At 37.8% G+C, this 13,459-nt stretch overlaps 1 protein-coding gene across 1 annotated transcript in view; it reads right to left on the reverse strand.

Annotated features, from left to right (window-relative positions):
- Positions 1 to 7,490, reverse strand: part of LOC120932094 (dynein heavy chain 3, axonemal-like) — a 216,398-nt gene extending 208,908 nt beyond the window's left edge. The window contains exons 1-2 of the mRNA XM_040344229.1: positions 7,346 to 7,490; positions 285 to 426 (exon numbers count right to left, since the gene is read on the reverse strand). Coding sequence (XP_040200163.1) covers positions 285 to 426; positions 7,346 to 7,486 — 283 coding nt within the window. The 5' untranslated portion in view covers positions 7,487 to 7,490. The remainder of the gene's footprint in view (positions 1 to 284; positions 427 to 7,345) is intronic.
- Positions 7,491 to 13,459: the final 5,969 nt, after the last annotated feature.

The following is a 13,459-nucleotide window of genomic DNA, read 5'->3' on the forward strand; positions in this document are numbered from 1 at the left end:
TGCTGAAGGTGAACAATGGGATAAATGTTCTTACAATGTTGGACTAATGAGGCAATTACAGATTACCTTGAAATCTGTACTCCTGGAAGGCTTTACTCTTTAACACTAGCACTGTATCTAAGCATTTGGACTTTAGTCCACAGAGCTATAAAAACAAGGGAGCTCTGGAAGTCTAGGATTTCTCCATGTTATTAGGGGAGTCACAAGCTGATAAGGGGTTTCCATTGCTCAAGGAAATCTGTTTTAATTCAACAATGCTACATTTGTCATTATATTGAACATACCATGGACATCGATGGTAATCAGAGCACCCAGTGTTATTCGTTCCATTTTTGTTAACCTTCCTCTGACTAGACCGACAATTTCATCAATTTGCTGACTGCATTGTTTCACAAAGTTTTGCAGTCCCCTTTTCTGATCAAAAGCCTGCAATAATATGGAAAGAAAAGCACACAAATATAATGTAAGGATTTGCTGCAAATAATAGCATCTATTACATTTGTATCCATTCTTCTTTTTCTCTCTAAAGCTTATGAAATGTGCTTCTTAAATCATTGCTGTTTCTATTATAAATCAATGGGATGTTTCAAGATATTATTTCATACTTGTGACAAGAAACTTGGAGAGTTTTAATTATCTGAGAGTTAAAAGAGATTTAAAAAGTGTTCATTGTCTGCAATTTGAGATACTTTATGCAGGTTTGTATTCCTCATCCCTCACTGCATTCCTTATTTTGTTGGTGGGCATTAAAAAAAGGTTGGATACAAAGTTGTACCAGTAATAGACATATTTCATTCTTCTTCCAGTCTTCTAGTTTGGTGCACCTTATGTATAATAGGGAAACTTTCAAAATACCAGCCTTCTACTAACAGACACAAACCTTTTCTACTTTTCCTCCTCAATTGTGGGGCTTATATATAAAAGCTACAGAGTACAAAATCTGGTGCAGCTCTGCATAGAAACAAATCTTATTCCAGTTTTCTTTATTTTTTTTTTCAAAGCTTAGTTGAACAAGCTGGAGTTAGAGGTTAATTGGCTACCATGCACAGCTAGATTTTGCACTCTCTAGTTTTAGTAAATCAACCCCTGTGTCTCCACGTTTTTTTGAGATATATTTTGACGCTCAGTGAAATTTGTATTTTGATTTGTACACTATTTATATCCTCCCCTACCTCTTCAAACTCATCAACCAAAGGTGAAAGGCATTCAGGCTGATATTAATATAGCAGGGGACCCTCTCATGACACTTTTACTATGAGATAGTATCTTGCTTGTATAGTGTGCAAAACTTATATAAATAGAGGTGCATTTTTTTAAATATTTGTTTTAAAACATATACATTTGGCTTTTAGACTGCATTCACACCTAAGCGTAGCACCTTTTATTCATTTTTTTTGTCTGATTTTGTCATGTTTTTGTGCGCTACAGATTTTTTAACATTTGGCTTTTTTTATTAGCCAATGCATCATTTGTTGCTAGGTTTTTCAGCTTTTTTTTAGCTTTTCAATCAGCTTTTATTTATTTTTTATTATTATTATTATTATTATTATTATTATTATTATTATTATTATTATTATTATTATTCATTTTTTTTTATTTTTTTTAAGGGGTTTGAGTTAAGGTTAGGGTTAGGATTAGGATTTCATGCATTTCCTTTAATTGTTATGGTAAAAACAATACACAGATCAAGTGGGAAATTCAACAGGGAGGTTTTTCAGAGGTCGATTGGTAGATTGACTTTTGTACAACCTCCCTTCACATACAGTACATGGACAGAAATGAAAACATGGATACATGTATGGCTGGCTTAAGACTTGAAGTGTGTTACCGTTAAAATTACAAGGAAATAAAAAAAAAACTTTAAAAGGAAAACAAATGTAGTCATCGGGGCAGATCCACGTACCTCCGCGCATCTTTCCGCTGGGCGCAACGTATCTAAGATACACTACGCCGCCGTAAGAAAGCACTAAGATACATATCATATTTTAGGCACCCTCTGCAACAAAATTACATTTTTGGTGAGATACTACCAAACAGTTAATATCCTTCTAAGGCATACATACACTGTATTTACCAATGAGCGTACATATATATGGCATCATGGAAATTGGTCTTCTTCTTTGGGGCTGCATATACCGTATGCACCACTGGGTTTGTGTTGAGAGCACGCTGCACAGCACATGCCCAGTACAGAGATTGAGCTCTCACTGAGAGCACTGGGTCTCATAATATCAATCAGGAACTGAGAGGCCCGATTACCAATCACCTGATATTTGTGTGTAACCTAGCTTTTGATTAACTATTACAGTGAACAGTCAGTATACAGTCTGTACTGTGTTTTTTGAGTTTCTCCTCTTGAATAGAGAAAAAAACTTGTAGAAAAAAACTGTATCTTTTTCTCCTTGCTAGAGGTAAAGAGATATATGTTTTAGAGGGTTAGAGTTAGGGTTATAGTTAAGGTAACGGTCATGTTCAGAGATAAAGGTCAGGGTTAAAGGTCAGTGTGTAGGATTAAAAAAAAATGCACACTACTGTTTTTAGGCTCTACTACAGGTACAAACAACAAATAATATACACATGTGTGGTATTGCTGTGATTGTCAGGAGAAGGGGAATTTTTTTTTTTCGAAAAATCAGGGGATATCCTTTGCTATTTACCCCTAAACTGTGTTCAAGCATTAGGATTTGAATTACCCGTTGTCGTGAAGGGGTTAAAATACACTCCCTTTAAGATTCACTCTTCAGACAAAAAAACTGTGTTAGCGCAGAAACAGGTAGGACTCTGCAACGAAGTCTGTTAAAATTCTTGCAATGTACATTGAACACCCAGAAGGGATTGCTTTTTCTCAACAAAAAACAAGCTACTCATATTACATAGCTCTGGTAAATTTAAAGGATATTGTAAAATCTGTTATATAGTGTATGGTCATCTTTAGAACTGTCACAGAAATAACACATTTTCCTTTTTTGTCTGGTGGCAATTGACCAATTTAGATTTTTTTTGCTAACAATAGTCATAGGACAAATAGAGAGGGGGGACCTCCCCCAGCAAAGACACAGATAACAACAAAAAGTTGACAGGGGTTACAATTCTTCCCTACTTCCCACTATCCAAAACAAAAACAAAAATATTTACAGATACTAATTTGGGTATCAGGGAAATAAATCTTTAAATATGATTTACAAAAATGTTGATTAAAAAATATTAAATACATTATTTTAAGAGATGCAAAGAGGGTTGGTTGCTTGGTTGGTTGCTTTGGTATCTTAGAAGACCTTGATGTTTAACTACCTATCTCTTTGCTTACTGTTTTCTTTATGTTACTCAAGAAAGCATTCCCAGCTATAACCTGCAATACATAATACAGATCTCCTTTCTTTTCTTTGTTTTGTTTTCAGTATATTCTTCCCTGCTGGTTATGGGAAGTGATGATGCAACCTAATTTGTAATCTTTGTTATGTACTTGGAATCTCTCCTTTGTTCCTTCTTGTTTATGCACTACAACATTTATGCTATATATATATATATATATATATTTTTTTTTAAGAACATTTTTGAGGAACATTTTTCTATGAGAGACTGATTTTTTGGTGAGTGTTATTTCCTTTTTTTAGTTTATGACTGTTGTATGTGTTTTTGAATATTGACATTAAATCTTTATTTACAAACAAATATGAAACATTCTAAAGAGAGAGTCCAAAACGAGTTGCTTTTTTGACTGTCTCAATCTAATTTAAAATCTATTTGCAGAGCAGAGAGAGTGTTCCTCTTGATTCATCTGTGTGTATATTTTGAGCTCCAGCTTTTAATGGTCTGTTCACAACACAGCATGCAGCACAGCAGCGGTAAGAAGGGAAAAACAGCCTTGTGCTACATCTTCTAGCTGCAAATCACATGCATCGTTTTGTATTTACTTAACTACCTGATGAAAATATTTATAAGAAGTTTTTCTTATGTGATTCCTAAATTTAAAAAAATGGGTTTCTTAAAATTGCAAGTCATTTTTGAGGATTTATTTTATGTTTGGTGAGATAAGCAATAGGTCACCTTTATGCAGTTAGTTAATGCAACAGTCAATTGTGGGGCTTTTTAGAATTATTGTATCAGAGATGGAAACCTGTGGGGCAATAGCAAGAATTATTAAAAATGTTTTGGTTTCCCACATCATCGTATGAAACAATACATTACTTTTGGTAGGAGAACATCCATTAAAGGTTATTTTACTTTTGGATGTTTTATTCTTTTCTGACCCATTTCATCAAATCATAGATGAATGTTAACTAGTTATAATCTCTAAACATAATCTGATAAAATATCCTATTTCTGCAGTCTCTTGTTTAACCACTTCAATACCGGCTTTTATAACCACTTCCATACTGGGCCTATTCTGGCACTTCTCTCCTACATGTACAAATCATCATTCTTTTGCTGGAAAATTATGCAGAACCCCTAAACATTATATATGTTTTTTTTAGCAGACACCCATGGGAATAAAACAACGGTCATTGCAATGTTTTAGCTTGCACGGTATTTGCGAAATCATTTTTCAAATACTTTTTTGGAAAAAAAATGGTTTCATGAATTAAAAAATAACAAAACAGTAAAGTTAGCCCAATTTTTTTGTAAAATATGAAAGATTATTTTACACCGAGTAAATAGATACCTAACATGTCACGCTTTAAAATTGGGCACACTCATGGAATGGCGCCAAACTTCGGTACTTAAAAATCTCCATAGGCGACGCTCTAAATTTTTTTACAGGTTACCAGTTTAGATTTATAGAGGAGGTCTAGTGCGAGAATTGTTGCTGGCACTTTAACGCATGCGGCGATACCTCACATATGTGGTTTGAACGGCGTTTACATATGTGTCCGGGACTTACGTGTGAGTCCGCTTATGCGCGCGAGCTACCGGGGACAGGGGCGTTTTAATTTTTTTTTTATTATTATTATTTTTATTTTACTTATTTCTTGATTTTTTTACACTTTTTTTTTATTATGTTTTATCACTTTTATTCCTATTACATTAATGTAAACATCCCTTGTAATAGGAAATGTGTGTGACAGGTCCTCTTTATGGAGAGATGCAGGGTCATTAAGACCCCGCATCTCTCCTCCAGGCTGGAAAGCATGAGATTGTGATTTTTTTTTTACTGATCTAATGCTTATTATTGCTTACTAGCCGCAATCGCGACTTTGTTTACTTCCGGGTACCCGGGCATGACGTCATCACATCGCACCCGGGCCTCCGACGGTCATAGATCTCTATGCTTCCTAGCCTGCGGCGGACGATTCTTTCTCCGGGCCCCTGATGGCACGGGAGAGCCCAGGGAAGCATCGGATGGTGGCGGTACTAAAGAATGATATCTGAATGATGCCTCTAGCTGCAGGCATCATTCAGGTATCACTGCACAAATCCCAGGACATCATATGACGTCCACTCAGAATGGGAGATCCCATCTGTGGACGTCAAATGACTATGGGCCAGTAGTGAATTGGTTAAACATTACTTTATTGTTGTATATTTTTAAATAAAAAGAAGCAACATAAAAAAAATATATAAAGTAAATAAATTAAGCAACACTGGCAAAGCTATAACACCTACTGTGTGCCCTGGGCTAGGATTTAAAACACTTTATATTTGCAGTTTCTTGACCTTGACACTCTGTAACAGTTCAGTTACTCCTTGGAAAAAACCTGTTGAATAACCTTTCAAGAGGTTAACAGCTATACATTTTTGATGTGCCTGGGTTATGAGAAATCTTTTTAACATAATTTTGAGTTGCAAATTAATTGACAACCAATGCTATGAATGTTCATGGCTCAGTGCACATACACAAAATAATATAATGTTAAGACAGTCTGATTAGGTCAAAGTAAATCTAGTTGCTACTGCTGAGATTACAAAAGGTTCTTTTGCAGTTTAGTGTGATTTACATTCTTAGAAATGCTATTTTAAAAATGTTCATGATTTTCCAATAAAATTTAGGATGAAATAGTAAGTTGTGGAATTGTACAGAAGGCTGTAGCTGTGGTCAGAAATATACCTCTCAATACCTGGGTCTAAGCAGTAACATTATTATGTAATTAGAGTGATTATGCACATTGAGCCATTGGAATTCTCCAAGTACAGCTTGGAAAACCCATATAAACCTTACAGTATAACTTTTGGCCCCATTCGCATTGTATTGATGTAAGTGGCTTGAGCTGGTGTAGTTAAATTTCTGATTGTGAGTGTAGCTTATTTTAATGTCATGGTAATAGCTTATGTGAACACAAACAGATACAAGGCGGGGAGCAGGGGAAGGGGGTTGAGGGATAATAAACCAGAAAACCTACTCTTCTGCCCACTTTATTAGTAACCCACTATTTCTGTTGTTTCTACCATCAGTGTTCAAAGCAGCAGCATCAGTGTAGCCTGAGTAACACTCGTAGCCTCACTTGCACGCTCAAGGTAACACCATAGCAATGTCACCATATTACAGAAGTGCCTGAGCAAGCTTCAAAAAGTTGAACGGCCTTCATGGTATATTCTCCAAGTTTATTTATTTATTTTAATGAAAGCTGCAGTTTCAAAACGATTAAAAATGACTTTTGAAATTATGTATGCATGTTCGTGCTTATATGAGATCTTAATGATTTGATTTACAAATTAAATATACAACTATGAAACAATCTCCCAAATATGGACTAATTCTTGGAAATGTGTTTAGAAGTAGTGTATGCTGTGACTGGTTGGTGAGTAAGATTTGTATATGGGTTTCACGTTTTGATAACTTGCCGTGTCTAAAAATGCTACAAAAAAGGAAAGTGAGGGGGGGGATTTAAGAACCCCCAAAAAGAGCTATGGGTGGACCAATCTGCTTAAAAATTGTACATTTTTATTAATATAGAAAAAAAAAATTGCACATAATGCAGGCACTGAATACCTACATTAATGGGTGAAAAATGTTGGATGAAATCCTACCACAGTGACACTCCTTTTGTCACGATCACTACGTCACGATGGCGCATGCGCTATGCACGGCTTCTGAAGTCAACAACTGACAAGCTGGTGTGAGCTGATAGAAAGAGGGTTTTTTATACAGCTGATCAAAGACACCCAATCCATACTATCGAAACATTTCTGTTGTTGATATAAATAGTGAGTGCATAGATTTGTATGGTAACTGTCAAATGTTATATTGCTGTTCTATCTGTTACCTTGTTTTTAAAAGTATTGCCATAATTAAGTATATAGGCCTCTTTACTATTTAGCTTAATAAATAAGAGATCATGCAATGTGCAAAAGATAAAAAAAAAGGAGACGAAAATGATGTAGGTATACTTAAAAAAAATAAGCTAACCTTCAAGACCCCTGTTGTCCAATGGACCATGCTTGATGCTAAAACAACTTGTCCAGGCCACTGAAGAACCCATTTTTTTCTTGGAGATTCTGCATATGCTTTAATAGACTGGTTCATAACTTCATGCAGGGATAGTTTCATAATCTTTTCCACCTGGAAAATCAAATATGTAAAATATGTATAATACGAAAATCTGCTTGAAATGTAAAAACTGAATTGTTTGGTTATCTGTGTGAGTGAAATACAGTTAAAAGCCGAGTGACATTCAAATCATACCAAGCTTCTTAGTTTGATATGTATATATATTTTTTTAAATACTGAAATTCTACTTCACACACCAGAATGGGTGAATGTAGTGCAATATGCAATTTGTTTACTCCAATATACACCAACGTACACATAACCTGGAAGATGTTTTGATATATATATATATATATATATATATATATATATATATATATATATATATATATATATATATATATATATTAGGGATGTGCAAATTAACTTTTAATTAATCGATTAATCTTTAATTTTTTTGATCGATCAAAATCTTTTGATCGATTAAAATTCTTTTGATTGGTACTCACCTCTCCACCAACTTCTGGGCCTTCAGGGAGTTCCGTCAGAGATCCAGTAACGTCACGGACACCGGCGGGGCTTGCCGTGTCCATCTGAAGGGCTCCTTTGCTGTGCCTTCATATCTGTATGCGGGTGGGACCTTACTATCTGCCACATGCAAGGGCTGTTACACTTCCCTCTATCACTTCCCTCTATCAACCTGGGATTCTACAACCATTCACTGGGAGTTGTGATAGTTTCCTTCATGGGACATCTACATGCCGACGGACTGATGTTAACCTCTCCTCATCTGGATTCAGCAGTGGTATCGTTGTACACATTTTTATACCAGTATCATACTTGGCTACATGTTTTTATGACTGCTTTTGGTACCGTTTGGTATTACTCGCACCATTTTTACAGTTTATGTAGCTACATCGATTTTATCTCCAGTGAAATATTTATTTGGTTACCTACTTGAAGACTATAAAAGTTTTAATGCTATTCCCATCGAGCGCTGCCTTTGTGTGTTTTTTGTATCCTGTTATCCATTTTTCCAGTTGTTGGTAGCTGCACCTGGGAATCAGCCTGCAAGGAGATCAGCTAAAAGTAGTTGGATCTGTATGTGCGTTATAATTAATCGAAATTAGTCGATTAATCGATAAAAAAAAACTGATTGATCGAACAGAAAAATTTTGATCAGTAGCAGCCCTAATATATATATATATATATATATATATATATATATATATATACATAGGTGCATCTCAAAAAATGTGAATATCATCAAAAAGTTCATTTATTTCAGTAATTCAATTCAAAAAGTGAAACTCATATATTATATACATTCATTACACACAGAGTGATACATTTCAAGCATTTCTTTATTTTAATTTTGATGATCATGGCTTAGAGCTAGTGAAAACACAAAATTCAGAATCTAAAAAAATTTGAATATTATGAAAAAGTTCAATATTGTAGACTCAGGCCGCGTAACCACACGACCGGTCCATCCGATGAGAATGGTCCGACGGACCGTTTTCATCGGTTCACCGCTGAAGTGGCCTGATGGTCTGATGGGCGTATACACCATCAGTTCAAAAACCGATCGGGTCAGAACGCGGTGACGTAAAAAACACGACGTGCTGAAAAAAACGAAGTTCAATGCTTCCAAGCATGCGTCGACTTGATTCTGAGCATGCGCGGGTTTGAACCGATGCTTTTGTGTACTAACCATCGGTTTGGACCGATGGTCAGCCGTCCATCGGTTAGATTTTAAAGCAAGTTCTCTAATTTTTGTCCGAAAGACAACAGACCGATGGGCCGTACACACGGTCGGTTTGGACCGATGAAACTGGACTTCAGGCCGTTTTAATCGGTTAGGACCGACTGTGTGTACGCAGCCTCAGTGTCACACTCTAATCAGCTAATTTACTCAAAACACCTGTAAATGTTTCCTGAGCCTTTAAATGGTCTGATAGTTGTCCAGAAAACAGTCATTGACACCCTCTACAAGGAAGGAAAGTCACAAAAGGTCATTGCTAAAGCTGGCTGTTCACAGAGTGCTGTATCCAAGGATATTAATGGAGCATTGAGTAGAAGAAAAAAGTGTGGTAGAAAAAGGTAAACAAGCAACAGGGCTAACCACAGCCTTAAGAGGATTGTGAAGCAAAAGCCATTCAATTTTGGGAGATTTTCAAGGAATGGGCTGGTGTCAGTGCTTCAAGAACCATCACACACAGACATATGCAGGACATGGGCTACATCTGTTGCATTCCTTGTGTCAAGCCACTCCCGAACCAGGGACAACGTCAGAAGGAGGAAAGCTAAGGATTCCCATATGCCATGTAGCCGACTCAGAGAGTAGGTCCTATAGTAGAATGTGACTTAAGGGAAGTTGGTAAGGCTGTATAACACCACAGCGTCCTATGCAAGGCAATAGGGCTGAACTGCTGCTAAATGTTTGTCCAAAGTTTGAATACCCCATGTCAACACCAGTAAATCACTCTGTCAAGATGAATAGCTTGGTAAATGTGTTTGGAACAGCTACCCCCCATGGATTTTAGGTTATGTCATAAGGCGTCTACAGAGCATGGGCTGTTTGTGTGCCCATATAAACTTAGTAAAGAGGGCACTGATTTGAATAAAGAAGGCTGAGGAGATGGAAATGGGTAAAGTTTGAAAAAGATACAAAAACTTTGATAACATACTTATTTTGATGATGTTACAGCAGCCAAAACAGGAGTGCAGACCTTAATGCCACTTATCCTTTGCTGAGCAAGAGAGGGAAATTCAGCGCAAAGGTATCAGCTAAGTTTGGGGTAATATGGGTCCCCAAGTACTTCAACACAGAAGACGCCCATTTAAAGTTAAAGAAGAGCTGTAGTCTGCTCACATAGTTTGTAAAAAAAAACATATTTACCATTTTGAAGCTTCCTTTAACCACTTAAGGACTGCCTAACACCGATATAAGTCTGCAGAATGGCACGGCTAAGCACAATCACGTACCTGTACGTCCTCTTTAAGTGCCCAGCCTTGGGTCACGGGCGCGCGCCCGTGACCCGGTCTGAAGCTCCGTGACCACAGCCGCGGGACCCGCGGACCCGATCGCTGCCAGAGTCTCGCGATCGGTCACAGGAGCTGAAGAACGGGGAGAGGTGTGTGTAAACACACCTTCCCTTTTCTTCACAGTGGCAGTGTCACTGATATAGGGAAAGACGATCAGTGACATCACAAGTCCAGCCCCTCCCCCCTACAGTTAGAAACACACATGAGGTCACACTTAACCCCTACAGTGCCCCCTAGTGGTTAACTCCTAAACTGCAATTGTCATTTTCACAATAATCAATGCATTTTTATAGCACTTTTGCTGTGAAAATTACAATGGTCCCAAAAATGTGTCAAAATTGTCCGATGTGTCCGCCATAATGTCACAGTCACGAAAGAAAATCGCCGATCGCCGCCATTAGTAGTAAAAAAAAAATATTAATAAAAATGCCATAAAACTATCCCCTATTTTGTAAACGCTATAAATTTTGCGCAAACCAATCGTTAAGCACTTATTGCGATTTTTTTTTTACCAAAAATAGGTAGAAGAATACGTATCGGCCTAAAAAAAGTTTTTTATATATTTTTTGGGGATATTTATTATAGCAAAAAGTAAAAAATATAGATTTTTTTTCAAAAATGTCGCTCTATTTTTGTTTAAAATAAAAAACTTAGAGGTGATCAAATACCACCAAAGCTCTATTTGTGGGAAAAAAAGGATGCCAATTTTATTTGGGAGCCACGTCGCACGACCGCGCAATTGTCAGTTAATGCGACGCAGTGCCGAATCGCAAAAAGGGGCCTGGTCCTTTACCTGCATATTGGTCCGGGTCTTAAGTGGTTAAAACAACTTTGCATATTATTTTTTATATACTGTAATTCTGTACTTGCCAAATATGCTTCAGAAATCTGCATCCACTAAGTCTGGCTGTATCCATTTTAACTGAGGGCATCTGAAGCTGCTGCCTGTTCACTTCCTGGATTTACACAGACACACAGAGGCACACCTCCAGCTCTTATTGGCCCTCTTATGGCTCACCCCCCTCCCTTCCTGGCAAACTCTCATGAGAGTGAGAGAGAGAGAGAGCTTTGCATGATGTCACAAGCCTAGGCTAATGACCAGACAAGAAACGGCTGTATAAGGTCTTTTCTGTTTTTTTCTGGTTTTACTATCCAAAGTTAAAATAACAATGGCAGAATTTTTAATAGATAGAAAGATGAAAAATTACTGAAGATCTGTAAAGTACGCAATTGCAATTTTCAATGTTGCATGATAACGGTTCATCAAGTGCATATTTTCAGGCCTGCGTAGAGATGGCGCACATTTAGGCAGGGAGCATGGTGCCGCTTCCATTGATTAGTCATTCAAACATGCAAATGAGGGAAATACAGCGATTCACGAACCTGCGCCCGACGCAGGCTACAAGAGGTGCGCATAAGTTGTGCATAAGTTGTACGTCCGGCGTAAAGTTAAGCCCCATAAATGAGGTGTAACCCAGCACCAGACATGCAAAGGTCTACACCAGGGAACACAAGCCGGCCAAGCCGGCGTATTTTACGTTGGACGTGTGTCTGGCTGGGCGTAGGTTACGTTCATGGCGTAGGCAGTGATCCGGCGTATCTTAGGCAGGTGTTCCGACGTGGTTGTGAGCATGCACAGTGGGATGCTTCCACGTCATGGTGCATGCGCAGTTCGTTAAACGTATTTGTCTGGGGCTTGGACCATCATTTGCATGGGGTCACGCCTCATTTGCATGGGTTTGCATGGGTCAAGCCCACTTCCACCTACGCCGGCCTGCGCCTTCAAAACATACGCCACGCCGACGCTGCGTTGGGAGCACTGGCTTCCTAAATTTCATGCTTGCCTCTCTGCGCTGCGTCGGCGTAGCGTACATTGGTTTGCGCTACGGCAACGTAATGTGCGCCCGCTCTCTGTGAATCTGGGCTAACATGTGTAAAAGTGGGCAAAAAAGCTAATTGTATACAGTATAACTATATATACAGTATCTCACAAAAATGAGTACACCCTCACATTTATATATATACATATATATATATATATATATATATATATATATATATTCAAACTTCCAATCAAAAATAACTAGCTTAACTACTTTTTGGCATTATTATTATTAAAAAATATATAAGACTAACACATGCAAAAACTTCAAGTGCTTAAAATATTCAGGGCAATATTTAAAAAATTCAGAGTGGCAGTATATCGCTAATAACAGCTTTAGCAGCATCGACCAAACGACTTAAAGTCTAGTTTATTTTGTGCCAGAGGCAAAAAACAACAACATTTATTCCATGGAATCTGTCTAAGCAAGGATGTTTGCCAAATGCATTTGCCAGTGCAGCAAAATTAATGTTAGATAAAAATAATATATAGTCATTTACTTTTAAACTAATATGATAGCTTATGTAACATTAAATATACACTCCAATCAAAACTGATAAATACGCCTTGGCATGCTTATAAGAAACACAGTCTACCTGATCAGAACTTCAGTTTTCCATCCCTGCATCACTGTAGTACATCAGTTCATCTACTCTATTTTGATAGTAATCTGATCATTTGAGAATCCCTCCCTTCTTTGAGGCGTAGCTACTGTATTCCCAAACAGACTTACCATGCCTACTGATATCTCTCAAATACAGAATACTTTTTGTGAAGAAAATGTCAGTTTCAACATGTTTCTCACAGCCACCAATTGGATTCAGACCTGATTTGGAAGTTTAAAATGTAAATGATAATAGCAAGCAGAGACAGAGGATCAGGGTCGGCCTTTGGGGTGTGCGAGCCGTGCGACCGCACAGAGCGCCCTGAGCAAATGGGGGCGCCGTGTGGCCATCACAGCTCGCAGCAAGCTCAGCCACTAGCACAGCGCCGGCCGTGAGTGGGACAGATCAGCAGGGGGATTGGAGCACACTGAGAGCTCCAGAGAGAGAGATGAGCTGGGCGTATCACAGCCAGCTCTGACATCTCTCCCCTTCCCTTGC

This window comes from Rana temporaria, chromosome 3 (genome assembly GCF_905171775.1).
Source record: "Rana temporaria chromosome 3, aRanTem1.1, whole genome shotgun sequence".
Lineage (NCBI taxonomy): Eukaryota > Metazoa > Chordata > Amphibia > Anura > Ranidae > Rana > Rana temporaria.